Raw genomic sequence first — 12,574 nt, 5'->3', positions numbered from 1 at the left:
GAAGTAATGATCCTGAAGAGTCTGGTAATGATTTACCTTTGTCCTTGGACATTTATACAGTGCAGACACAAATAATTCAAACAGAAAATGTAGTTAAAGAGATAGTGTATCCAGAAAAAATTAAGAATGTGGAAAAAAAAACAGTTTGCGCTTATTTGTTTTCAAAGCAAATCAAATATACTGACTGTTAAACTGAAAACATACTCTGAGATTTCCAGAAAATGATTAACAACCAGCAAACCTGGAAAGTTGCTTTGGGAAGGAATATTTATCTTAATTCCTAATAGATCTGAGATTAAAATAAATAAATCAAATAAAAAAAAAACACAAAAAGGACACACAAGGTTCCACACAGTATGAGTGTAATGACCTTTCCCAACAAGAGACCTTTACGCCATCACGCCATGTGCTACAAACGCACAGATAGGATAGTGATGTGCTTCTGGTTTGGCTACAAAGTAGATGTCAAGCTGAGATGGAGAGAGACAGAGAGAGGCAGAGAGAGAAAGAGAGAGAGAGAGAGAGAGAGAGAGAGAGAGGCAGAGAGAGACAGCAAACAGCTTGCTTTTCTCTAAGTGACCAAACCAGCCCCAGCAAGATGAGTCATCTGCAACACTGACTCAACGACAGACCCAACTTCCCCTCAAAAGCTGACATTATCCTAATCTGGTTTTGCTGAGATCAACAGGGCCAAGAAAGCCTAGTGCACAATCTCTCTATACTGCCAGAGGTGTAAATTTAGCCACAAAATCTCCTGTCCAGTAAACGAGGAAGCAGGACGTTCTAGTCCCTTTTTTATGACTCTATGACGCGGCACAGCTGGTTAAATCCAGTTCAGAGGGGACAGGCTGTGCCCCCGTACGCCTGCTCTGTTCTGTGTCACAATTTCTTCAGACTTCTCTCTTTTGAAAGGGCAGAAGGGTGGAAGACTTGGCAGTAGACCTCCTGAGACAGTTTTTCCGCTGAGTCTTTCAGGAAAGGTGGTATTTACACTTCTAACAGCTTAGCTAAGCAAATTTCGATGTGTCAACACTGCGAAGGAATAGAAAGCAAGAACAACACGGCAAGACGTTGTACAAGAACGTTATCAAATGGCATGTGTGTAACTACATCCAAGAGAAAGCATAACCTGTTCTGTAACCCAAAAACCCAAACAACCATACCATTTCTGCAACCATTCAGTGTTGTGACAATGTCAATGTCCAACACTAAGTAATCCTTGAATTTAAAACCACCTTAAAACACTGTTAAATATTTTTTCAGATAGTATTGACTGAAATTGTTATGAAATTGTAAACATACTACTGTTCTCAACTCGTTTTGTCAGCCAGAAACATCCAAACAGTCAAAATCTCTTATATTTCAATGTTTTCACAACACTATGCCTGACAGAATATATACCAATGTGTTGCAACTATGTACTGTCTGTCACAAGCTCACCACAACCTTACAGATACTTTTCTGAAACAGTGTGACTAGGTCAAGTCTTAGCTGAGTGAAGACATTCCAAATCTTAAGTGGCTCACGTGCTTCTTCAAGATTTTCTGTAGACTAAATGGAAATGGAAGAACAGGACTCCCCTTGTTGCTGGTACTCATTTGTACAGCTGTACAGACTCCAGCAACTGGGCGAAAGTACGATACTTAAGAATGCAATAAGATGTCTGTACTTCTCACCCCTGCAATCTCAGAACCCAGTTTTCAGCAGATATATTGAATAGTCGATATTGGATATTAGGACGACGTTTTTCAATACTAAACACATTCACGACTGAGGATTTGAACAAGGCGTTGTAGCATGAGGTGTATCCAGCCTCCACAGAAATTTTGCACGCTGTTCTGCAGATTTTCACAAGAAAGGACGTATCAAACGCGTTTGGCAGTGTGCTGGTACTTCTGGTAAATAAATAATGAGGTCGGTACTGATTGTTTTCATTGCATGAGTAGCTGGAATGGTTAGATTAATACGAAATTTACCCTTTATATATAAATATGAGTTAAAGAAAGGGCTTATGTGAGCTAAAAGAAAAAAGTCAGTTGTATTCATAGGCAATAACTTGGCACCAGATCTTTTAGTGTTCAGACAGGTCCGTCTGTCGATTACTTGCGGATATGGATTATACCCCAATTATTAACAAGCTGTTGCTGTGCTGGCCAACTAATAATTTACTTCTCGGACAAAGAGGCATCGACGTGCATTGCTATGGCAGTCGGGGGATAACTATGTGAGTAATGGCAAAAATCTAGACACGCTGCTTTATTTGTACTGCTGCAAGGCCAGGGGGGAGCTGGGCAGAGCGGGTTGGTGGCACTGTGTGTCTGGAGCACCTGCAGTGCTTGCTGGGAAAGAGCAGGGCTGTGTTTGCAGGGTTTCGTTGTATGATCAGATCTTTCCCTGCCTTTCCTTCGCCGCCCTTTTATTCCATCTTGTTTACCACAGTCAAGAGTGCTACTTCTGCTGAAGTAAGTCAGGGCACGCAGCCAAACTGACTCCCCCTTCCCTCTCTCACTCACTCCCTCTCTCCCTATCTCTCCCTCCCTCTCTCAGTGGGTGGAGAGACTACACGGTAGTCCCTGGCCAGGCAAAAACAGACTGGGGTAGTCAAGGAAAGCAAAACCACGCTGGCACATTTTGTTCTGGCGAGGTTGTGCAAGGTTGTAGTTGTGGTTGTATTTTGGTTCTGGAGCAAATACAACGTGAGAAAAATGATGCAGAACCGTATTACCCCTCACCATATGATGTTGTTATTATTATCTGATTGTTGCACAATAACCTACTGTGTACATTTCACAACTCCATCTCTGGAATGTCTATACATATTGGATTACTTAGCATGCATATGTACATTACGTGTTTTATTTATTTTTACTTAAACCTTTCGGGCTCTGTATTTTGTTATTCAAACCTATTTTTATTTTCACTGTAATATAGTTATATACACGTTATTTTATATCTTGTTATACATGTTATATTTGTTTTGCAGAAACCTGGCAATTTGGCATACGATTTGAAACAGTTTCTAAATGTTTGCAGGCAATGGGCGTTTTGCAGGCTGTAGAAATGACCAAAAGTACCAAAAGCCTGAAAGCATCACAAAGCCATGACCTATAAAGCAGTCACTTTTTTTGTTTTTTAGAGTTCATAGCATTGAAACCTCACTATATTACGAATGTATAATAATAATTGCCCACAGCACTCTCGAACCAGAAATGACACTGAATCTTGCTAACCCCCCTTCCAAAACAGAAAAAAAAAACATATGCACGCAAGCATCTCTTCATAATCAAAAACAAAACACCCCCAGGGAACAGAGCAAGTTCAGTCACAGCCTTGACAACAAGAACTCCATGATCATGAGACGCTAATAAAGAGACCCAGACGACCAGCATGGACATGTTTCAAGAGAACCAAACGGCTTTTAAAGAACAAAACAACAGCAACAAAAAATTGCTTTACAACAGCATGAGGATTGGTCACATCTCAGCGAATCTGTGAAAAATATCCCCAGGCAGGTCTGCTCAGCTCACAGGAAGCTGGAGGGAGAGCAGGACAGCTGATCTGGATTTCCTGTTGTAAAACTCATCCTGCTGATCACAAACTTTTGATCGCTACGACAAGAGAAAAGGAACGCAAACCGAGACTCCTGAGAGGAAAAAATAATAATATACAAAAAACACAGGAAGGCCCTAGTTTATTTTCCTAATCTTTAAAGGTCAAGTAGCTGGGTTCCAAAAAACTTTAAAAGCATAACACGTCACTCTGTATTCCTGCACCCGGGTGAGCACATTGCTGTCATGTTTAATGTGGATTGTGTACCAGCAGAATCGTTTAAACGGATAAGTTATATATACTTTTTGAAGTATAATAAACACACAGTGACCTATTTGAACAAAAATAGATAAAATCAGCTGCCTAACATGGGTATATACACGAGTATGTATATAGCACTGAGCAACTGCTGGGCCATTATACATTTACGAGGACACAGTCAACGACAATGTCATTTCTTCACTTGCTTAATCTATAAATAAAGAGTAAAAAAATATACCTACTAGGCTAGAAACTCCAAATTTAACTCCAAAGTCGTATCATCCCTGGCCTGATGTATTATTAAAGAGAGAGAGGGAGAGGAAAAAGGACTTTTGTCTATGCACAGTGTAGCGCGCAGTGGGCCCCACACAAGGTAATGGAGTGGAAACCGGACGGGTATGAGTGTTTACTGTGGCCGCAGCCGTCACCTGGAGACACAGGGCAGCTCGAGCCCTGTGGTGGGCTATTCTCAGGCCAGTGGACAGGTCCGTGCCTAATGTTAAGTCAATAACTGCCAGTCAGCTGGAAAAAAGTCTTGGTTGGTGGAGGACATACAGGCTAATCAGTAACTGTTCAGAAGCCAAGAACGCGGAGCAAACTGTGTCTTTATCCCCCTCTGAGTACGACACAGAGCTGCTACCTGACTCTGAATTTGGGAGACCTTTTTTTTCATACAGGTGCACTACACTTAAAATGGATCCTGATAAATGCATCTCCTTTTACAATATACTGAATGGGCAGGTCCTGCCTAAATAACATGGGCTTCAATGGGGAAATACTCACGTTCATGATATAAATTATGCTCTCAAATGCAGTGTACAGATTATAAATAATACAAATATATGATATAGCCTAAATTATATTATTTATACCTGTATACCTTTAATCAGTTGTTGATGACATTAAACTAATACTGTTTCTAATATGAATGTATTGAAAATACCAGCAAGTAGGCTATAATAAACATGTTTTTTGGCAGTTAAGCTTATTGATTTTATTATACTTTAAGTAATGATGTCTGCTGCATTGATTTCCATGGGCTCTTGGGGTATGTTATAACTGGAGTGCACCTGTATCTTTATTAAGAAGATGGAACTTTTTTAATTACAAGCTCTACGAGGGAGAAGCAACAGCACCAGATTATATTACGCTGACTCAGCATTTGTATCCCTAATTCATTGCTTAGTTAAGAGTCAGGAGAAGGAGCTTGGGAGTGGTATGGCCTTTTGCCTCATCAAGAACATCTGTTCTGATTTTATATATGTATACACACATACACACATAGTACTGTGCAAAAGTTTTAGGCAGGTGTGAAAAAATGCCGTAAAGTAAGAATGCTTTCAAAAATATACATGTTAATAGATTATATTTATCAATTAACTAAATGCAAAGTGAGTGAACACTTTGCCTAAAACTTTTACACAGTACTGTGTGTATATATTTATATGTGTGTGTGTATGTGTATGTACATATATATATATATATATATATATATATATATATATATATATATATATATATACACAGTGCTTAATTTGTAAATCTGAAGGTGTCGGAACATCAATGGGTTGCCAAGGCAGGCACAGGTGACGGGTGACGGTCAAAAACTGTGAGAGTGGGGGGCGGGTTACCACGTGAGGTACGAGATTGGCTCAAATAGGTAGGTACTGGAACACAGACATTCAAAAGCCGAGAGGTCCCGGCAGGATCCGGAACAAATTAAGCACTGTGTATATATATATATATATATACATACACACACATACATACACATACACACACAAGATCTCACTGAACACCAGATTTGATGGTGCCAACTCATTATTCTGTTTCCTTGGGGCAAAACTGTGATCGAACATCGAAGTATAGATTCTGTTGCTTTCTCCAAGTTATTTAGCGGTTTTTAATTGCAGTGTTTCACTTTTAATAAACAAAAACTTGATCAAGGTGCAATCCAGGAATTTACAGGTTTTTCACTACATTATGCTTCAATGCACAACTAGATTTGACAGTGCTTACTCATCAACTTCATCATTAAATCAGAAAGAACAAATCCAGCATACGTAAAGCACTGCTAATTCACTCAAAACAAAAGGCCACAAGATAGTACACGGTTCACTACCTGTGCCATGAAACACATAACTGGCCAAGGATAATTAGGGCAAATAATATCTCAACTTGGCAGTATACACAGTACCTCTCCCTTAGCATCTGTCCCTCCAAGTAAATCTGTTAGAAATTACCAAAACCAAAAATAATATATGGGAAGGAAATTCTACTCATGAAAGAGTTCAGTAAAAATCCCAAGATTACTAGCTGAAATCAGTCCAAATGTAGGTAATTTATGTTTTACGGATATGGTCGCATTTTACGCACTGATGGGAAATTTGCGGACGGTTGCGACCCTGATGTGCATGCACAGACGTGGAGTTCAAAGACTGACGAAATGACATGTACTCTTACCGTCAGTGAGGTGAAGGTCATGCACATTCCTCCGAAGCCGTTGAGCGCCAGAGCGATGAAGATGAGGACAGAGAGTGCTGTGAGAGAAAGAGAGACCGCTTAATAAGACCTGGCGCTGACCTACGCAGCGTCCCCAACATGACTTCATAAAAAATAAAGTGCTGCCTTATAGTAAGCACGAAACAGGACTTCATAGGAAAACGAGCCAATAAAAAAAGGCTTAGGTTTCAGGGAGTCTCAGGTGAAAAAAAAGACGCTCTGATATTTACATTGCAGATTTTCACAATTTCAAAGCATGAGTGTTTAGCAGTATAAACTAAAACATATTTTACTGTTTTAGTTGTTTTGTCAGAACGTAAATCTGTTTTCCACTGTCAAATACAAAAAGGGCACAATCAATGATGATCATTGCTTTAATCGAATATTCTTCGCAACCCCCTCAAACACTAAATCAATGACAAAAACGACCGCACAAATTGGGTACGTACAGTCCGGGTTGCTGGCTCCGTAGGCTATCAATACACAGGAGATGGCAAAGCAGGTACTGAAATAAAAACAAGGAAACACTGTCATGAGTGACATGAAAACCAATTCACCAATCCTTCTTGCCTGAGAAACAGAAAGAGGTCTGACCCTATTGGTACTGGGTGCAAAAAAACAGAACTGCAATGATTATGCTATTTTAGGAATATGAAAAATTTAAACATATGTAGGTGGGAAGTGATTTTACATCATTCTGCCCCCTAGATTCCTCATATAGATGGATATACAGTATAGGGGCAGTCTTAAGAAGGTTATGAATACAAATGAGAAAAACTGGGACATAACTAATTGTATATAAATTATTTATTAATGGCAGGCAGGGGCTGGGCAACACTCCCTTTCACCCAAAGGACGCAAGGTGGGCTCTTACCTCCCAAGCAGCCGGAGCTTGCGAGGGCCGTACTTGTCCATCACGATGCCCAGCGGGAGGGTGATGGCGCTCAGCAGGAAGGAGCCCACTGTGAAGGCCAGGTTCAGCATCTCGTCTTGGTCCTTACAGATCAGCCAGCCATTCATCTCGATCATGGGCTCGTGGGTCTGGTTCGCTCCTAACGAACTGTTTGTGCTGTTTTCTGCGCTCATAGGAGACAAAAGAAAAGGCACTGCAGTTACAGCAAAACATTCATCTTTGTTTTATATTGATGATGATTATTATTTAATTGTTCAGCAGACGCCGGTATCTGAGGATTAACAACCAAATTCGGCAGATACGCAGTATTACAAGGGCAACAGCATCACTGGCGAACATTACAGTGAAAAACATGATGAGAAACTGCAGATGATTTTGTTTAAATTTAGTCAACTCCAACCAAACTAGCACACCCCACCCTTGTCCCCTACACACAGACTTCCTCAGCTGTTTATCTTATGGTCTGGCCTGAATGGGCCAGGAACCAGGTGAAAGGTCAGCTTTCCTGGCAACAACAGGCAGATAAACACATGCAGACTAAATGCAGTCTGAAAGACAAGACGCACCTCACAGATCAACACAGTACAGCTCCAGAGACGCAGATAAACAGCGCACAGTGCTGCTCAGCAGAATGCAATGCTGGGGTTCAGTGGGTTTGTGGTAACCAAATTACTTTCAGCAGTAACACAGCTGGTGTTAGGCAGAGTACTTGTGAACATTTTACTGCTGCAATTCACATGTACTACTCACTTCCCCAGAACTGATCTTTCTGAATAAAGACCCTGATGAACTGTTTATATCCTCATGGTAAACACTGAACAGTTACACAACAGTGCAGTTCTATTACAAAGCCAGATTGTATTTATCCAAAAATGTATTTTAAGCATTACCTTTCCTTTGACATTATTATTATAATTCAAACAATACTATTTTACCATTACCCTTTGTACTACTGCTACTTTATAAGCTTCATATTTAAAATGAATGATATATATTTCATAAATCTATATGTTACTAATAATTCGGGAACTATTGCTAGTGCTGTTTAAAAGGGACATTTACAGACTGCCAGATACATTTTGTTCATTATTATTTTTATTTTTTCTAAAGGATACGTCAAAGGGTGTATCAATTACATATATCATAATAAGCCTCTCATTTTAGTATGTTCTTCATATAACATTGTTTTTGAAATGACATGTACTCTTGAACATGTAAGGGTTGATACAAAAATATGTTATTTGTGGAGGCTGCCCACAATGACAATCAAACAAACCACCGACCCTTTTTTGAAGTAAACAATATTTGACATTTCCCATAACCTCCTGCCGTCAGACTTTTAGAGCTGTCATAAGACAGCAGGGAAACCCAAATAGAAAGGTTCCCACAGCTCTCAATCTTAACAAATTAAGAGACTAAAGGTGCTCGCCACTAAATGAATCGCTTCATTCCAAATGACTTGAAGTGGCGCTGCAGTTACACAGTTCCTCTTTCACTGCCATGACGTAAACAGCAAAGCGGTTTTCCTCTCTCCAACCGCCTTCCAGAAACGGATTCTTTAGACGAAATAAACACCTGGCTGTAGATCGAGGCCAGGTCACCGCAGATGACATTTTCCACTGGGCAATGGCCCCAGAATGGACTAAAACACAGCTAGAGAGGTTGAGAGGTGGGGGAGGGGTACTGAGCAATAGGTTACTAGAAAACAAACAACAGCTGTGCTTTAAGAGGGATTTGCTGAGCAGTGTTTAAGGACTCTGCGGTGCTGAGTCAACAGTGACGACAGCATCAGCCTCTGGAAGTCTGTTAGTCCCCCAAGCAGACAGCTGTGTTGTTCCAGACCCTCTTGACAAAACATAACAAACGATCGAGCGCACAAACCAGGGACCGCTAGGGGAAGTGTACGGAAAAATATCCCAACACTTAACGATCGCAAAGCTTGGTTGTTATTATGGGATGTCAATTATGCAGAAGGAATCTATTGTACAACTACGGAGCCCCAGAAATAAAAATAAAAAGATGTAATAACAACAACAATAATAATAATAAATGCACCCATATTATTATTATTATAGTTTTTTAATTAGTTGGTAAAGTTTATGTATTCTTGGGTATAGTTTTTGAATTTATGCTCACGAAACAAAAACAAACTAGTTTTTTATTTTTTAATTCTTGACCACAGGAATAAAGTAATAAAACACAGATTCATCTCATAGTGCATTTTATTCCAGCTGTGTCATCTCTTGGGGCTCTAAATTTCACTGACAAGAGCATATTGGAAATTTCAATAATTCGGTAGCCAATTAGAATCCAGGGTCCTGCAATACCAGGAAATCTCTGCAGTACCAGTCGTCTCACTCACTCTCAGCCTATAAACATTGCAACAGACCGGTTTCAACAGAAAGCAGCCAAAAACCTCTGGGTCCGTGTTTGGATTGTTAACAAGTTGTGAAAAGAGTTCGGCGAGGTTTTCCCAGGAAGTGCTTCTTGGAACATGATCAATATTTACTGAGGACTGTACATACGGATTGTTGGCAGGATGGCACGATCTTAATAATAGAGACAGCTGTGCTTTTGACTACCACTCTAACGATTTATTAATGGAGCGACAGCCAAAGTTTACACACCTCTTTCGCTCACTTCGGACAACTGGAATTTTTCCAGATTTTCTCTAAGCTGAATCTAAATGAGTAACCCAGTTCCAATGTTTCTAATGAACAGTGTGAATACTTTCGATCGTGGCAGTATTAATGTTACTCATTAGAACTGCATGCTCTTTAGTCAAATACTTGGAAACAAATGACAAACGAACTGTAAAAGTTTTGCCTGCAGTTCCTTTTTTTGTGATATCGTGAAGCAAAGGTCAGAAAGTTAATGCTTCACAGTTAGTCTGATCTGGAATGACAAGTACACAGAAATGAAATGAAAGGAAACTGATCTTAACAGAGATGAAAAAAAAAAAAATGTCACATAAAAAAAACTGTTGTTTTCTGATAACATCGACAGGTAGTAAACCACAACACAGCTGGTGACCTCAAAACACCACTATTAACATGTAGGCCTATAAAATAACAATAATTTTCGAGTGTGTTTTATTTTTAATGAAGACAAAAATGGCTCGAAATGAATACAAAAATAAAAAAAGGTTCAATTGACAGTGCAGATGCAGTGCTCCCTCGAGGTTCTGATTAAAAGTTTTATTTCTATGTTTTTTTCTTTTTTAATAAAAAGGTGACAGGACCACTGCAAGGTATAAAAGGGAGTAGTTCCCTCCCCTGCCTTCGACATGTTCCCTATAAACTGAATTTGATTGATGCTCATGATGAAAAACTGAGAAAGGTCTGGTAATGCCGGAAAAACAAATACAGACAGCCCTCTAGACTAGTAAATCCCTTAAACCCTACATCAATTTAGTCTGTGCCAGAATATATATACCACTGGATTGCCTGAATCTGGAGTACTGACTGCATGGCTGACGAATTTGTTGCAAGTGTTTCCATTTGGATATCCTGTTTGGTCAGACTATCGCTACTGCTGCTCAACCTTTTTGTTATCCTGTGTATCCTATTGCTTCCCATGCCTTATTCTCATTCTGCCCCTCAAGCTTACTGTTCACACCCCCTGCATTTACATGGCGAATAATATTCCCCCAGTATTCAGAATACTCAGTATACGAAATTGAAAATCCCGCTTCTGCATATTCAGAATATTGACAGTGGGATATTCCTCTAGTATTCGGACTACTAAAGGCATTCTGAGCCAAGTAAATGTTATAATGCCAATATGAGTCTGAACCAATAAAAACACGTGCGTAAAGAGACAGAGTGACGTAACATTTGGCGAAGGTTTCAAGGAATAGCTGCTACTTTTTCGTCTCATGCCAAAACCTGACTCAAGTAAAATAAGTTTTGCAATCCTCATTGTGTCTCGTCCCTAGCAGCGGAGACATATGTGTGGGTCCATGAAAGACCGACAGAATACACAATCTGAAAATGTAAATTCTATCAACCTACCTGCCAAAATTCAAAATGTACCTATTGTTAAGTATTTGGCTAAAAGAAAACCAGCTCTCCACCAAATTTCAGTTGAAACTCAAACACTTTCACTGCTCTCTCAGGTTTGCAGTGGGAAGCTAGCTGCACATGCATAATAGCATAAACCGAATATTCTCACTCGCCATGTACACGTGCAATATCAAAAAATCCCTATGCATGTAAGCAGGGCATTCAGAAAATATATTCCAACTTCTTATATTCCGAAATCTTCAAATTCCAAATAACCCTGACATGTTAAGTAGGGAATGTGCTGTTTTCCAATTTGTTTCCTTTAGCTGCCATAGAGGTGCACATGTCACAGGAAGTTACTGTGTATGACTTACATATGTCTCGCTAAATGTCTCGCAACTCTTCAGATCCCACTGTTACAGAAACGTGAAGGACAAATGCTTAGAAATACAATCTGCTCCTCGTGCGCCGAGTTCATGGAAACGTGGAAGTTGCAACAAGCTGACAAGTAAGTGGAAGTCAATGTGCTTTGCTCACGTGATCGCAATCACAGCCTCTTTCACAACCCTGTGTCTTTAACAGGCTAATGCGAGGTTAGCAATCATTCTGAAAGTCAGCACTGATACGCTTGACTGTTCACACTCAGCTGACCGTAGACTCAGACTCAGGGTGTAATAAACACTATACAAGACAATTTATGTTTTCATATGTCATGATTATAAAAAGAAAAAACGTAAAAATAAAGAATAACGGGCCATCTTCCAAAATCCCTGATCATTAGGCACCACATTATTAGTACCCATTTTTCCTACATAGGAAGAAAAAAAAAGACAACAGACAGAAGTATAATATAAAACTTTCAGAGTGCTTTATCCAAGGTGACTTACATGGTTTAGCAATCACTAGCATGGACAGTGTTATACATATTCATAATAGCACGAGCAGTAACAAGGTCACAACAAAAAGATCTGCTACACGTGACTGTGAGTGCAATTAAAGTATAGCATAAGCTGGTCTTAAAGGTGTAATTTTTTTTTTTAAACTTTTTTATTGTTTTAATTAAACAGATACATCCATGTTGACTGTAAGACACTTGGCATTAATGAGCACATTATTGATACATTTTTTGGTATACATATTAAAGGTGTAATTTAATTATTATTTTTTATTCGTAAAATCCTAACTACATAAAATGGGTACCCATGTAGGTTGCTGTTAAGAAAAGTATCCGCCAAAAAGATTAAACCAATTAAATGAGATCTTGATCAAAAATGGAAGTGCTAATGGGCCTAGCTTAAGGTCAAGGGGAAGACATCTGGAGCTACTACGAAAGTGGAGACACTCC

General features: G+C 39.5%; 1 protein-coding gene across 1 annotated transcript in view; it reads right to left on the bottom strand.

Moving 5' to 3' along the window:
- slc43a2b (solute carrier family 43 member 2b) overlaps positions 1 to 12,574 on the bottom strand; it is a 44,959-nt gene that overhangs the window by 21,685 nt on the left and 10,700 nt on the right. The window contains exons 3-5 of the mRNA XM_066696070.1: positions 7,187 to 7,388; positions 6,762 to 6,817; positions 6,274 to 6,350 (exon numbers count right to left, since the gene is read on the bottom strand). Coding sequence (XP_066552167.1) covers positions 6,274 to 6,350; positions 6,762 to 6,817; positions 7,187 to 7,388 — 335 coding nt within the window. The remainder of the gene's footprint in view (positions 1 to 6,273; positions 6,351 to 6,761; positions 6,818 to 7,186; positions 7,389 to 12,574) is intronic.

The sequence above is a fragment of the Amia ocellicauda genome, chromosome 22 (assembly GCF_036373705.1).
Source record: "Amia ocellicauda isolate fAmiCal2 chromosome 22, fAmiCal2.hap1, whole genome shotgun sequence".
Classification (NCBI taxonomy): Eukaryota; Metazoa; Chordata; class Actinopteri; order Amiiformes; family Amiidae; genus Amia; species Amia ocellicauda.
This window is presented reverse-complemented; position numbering and strand designations above follow the sequence as displayed.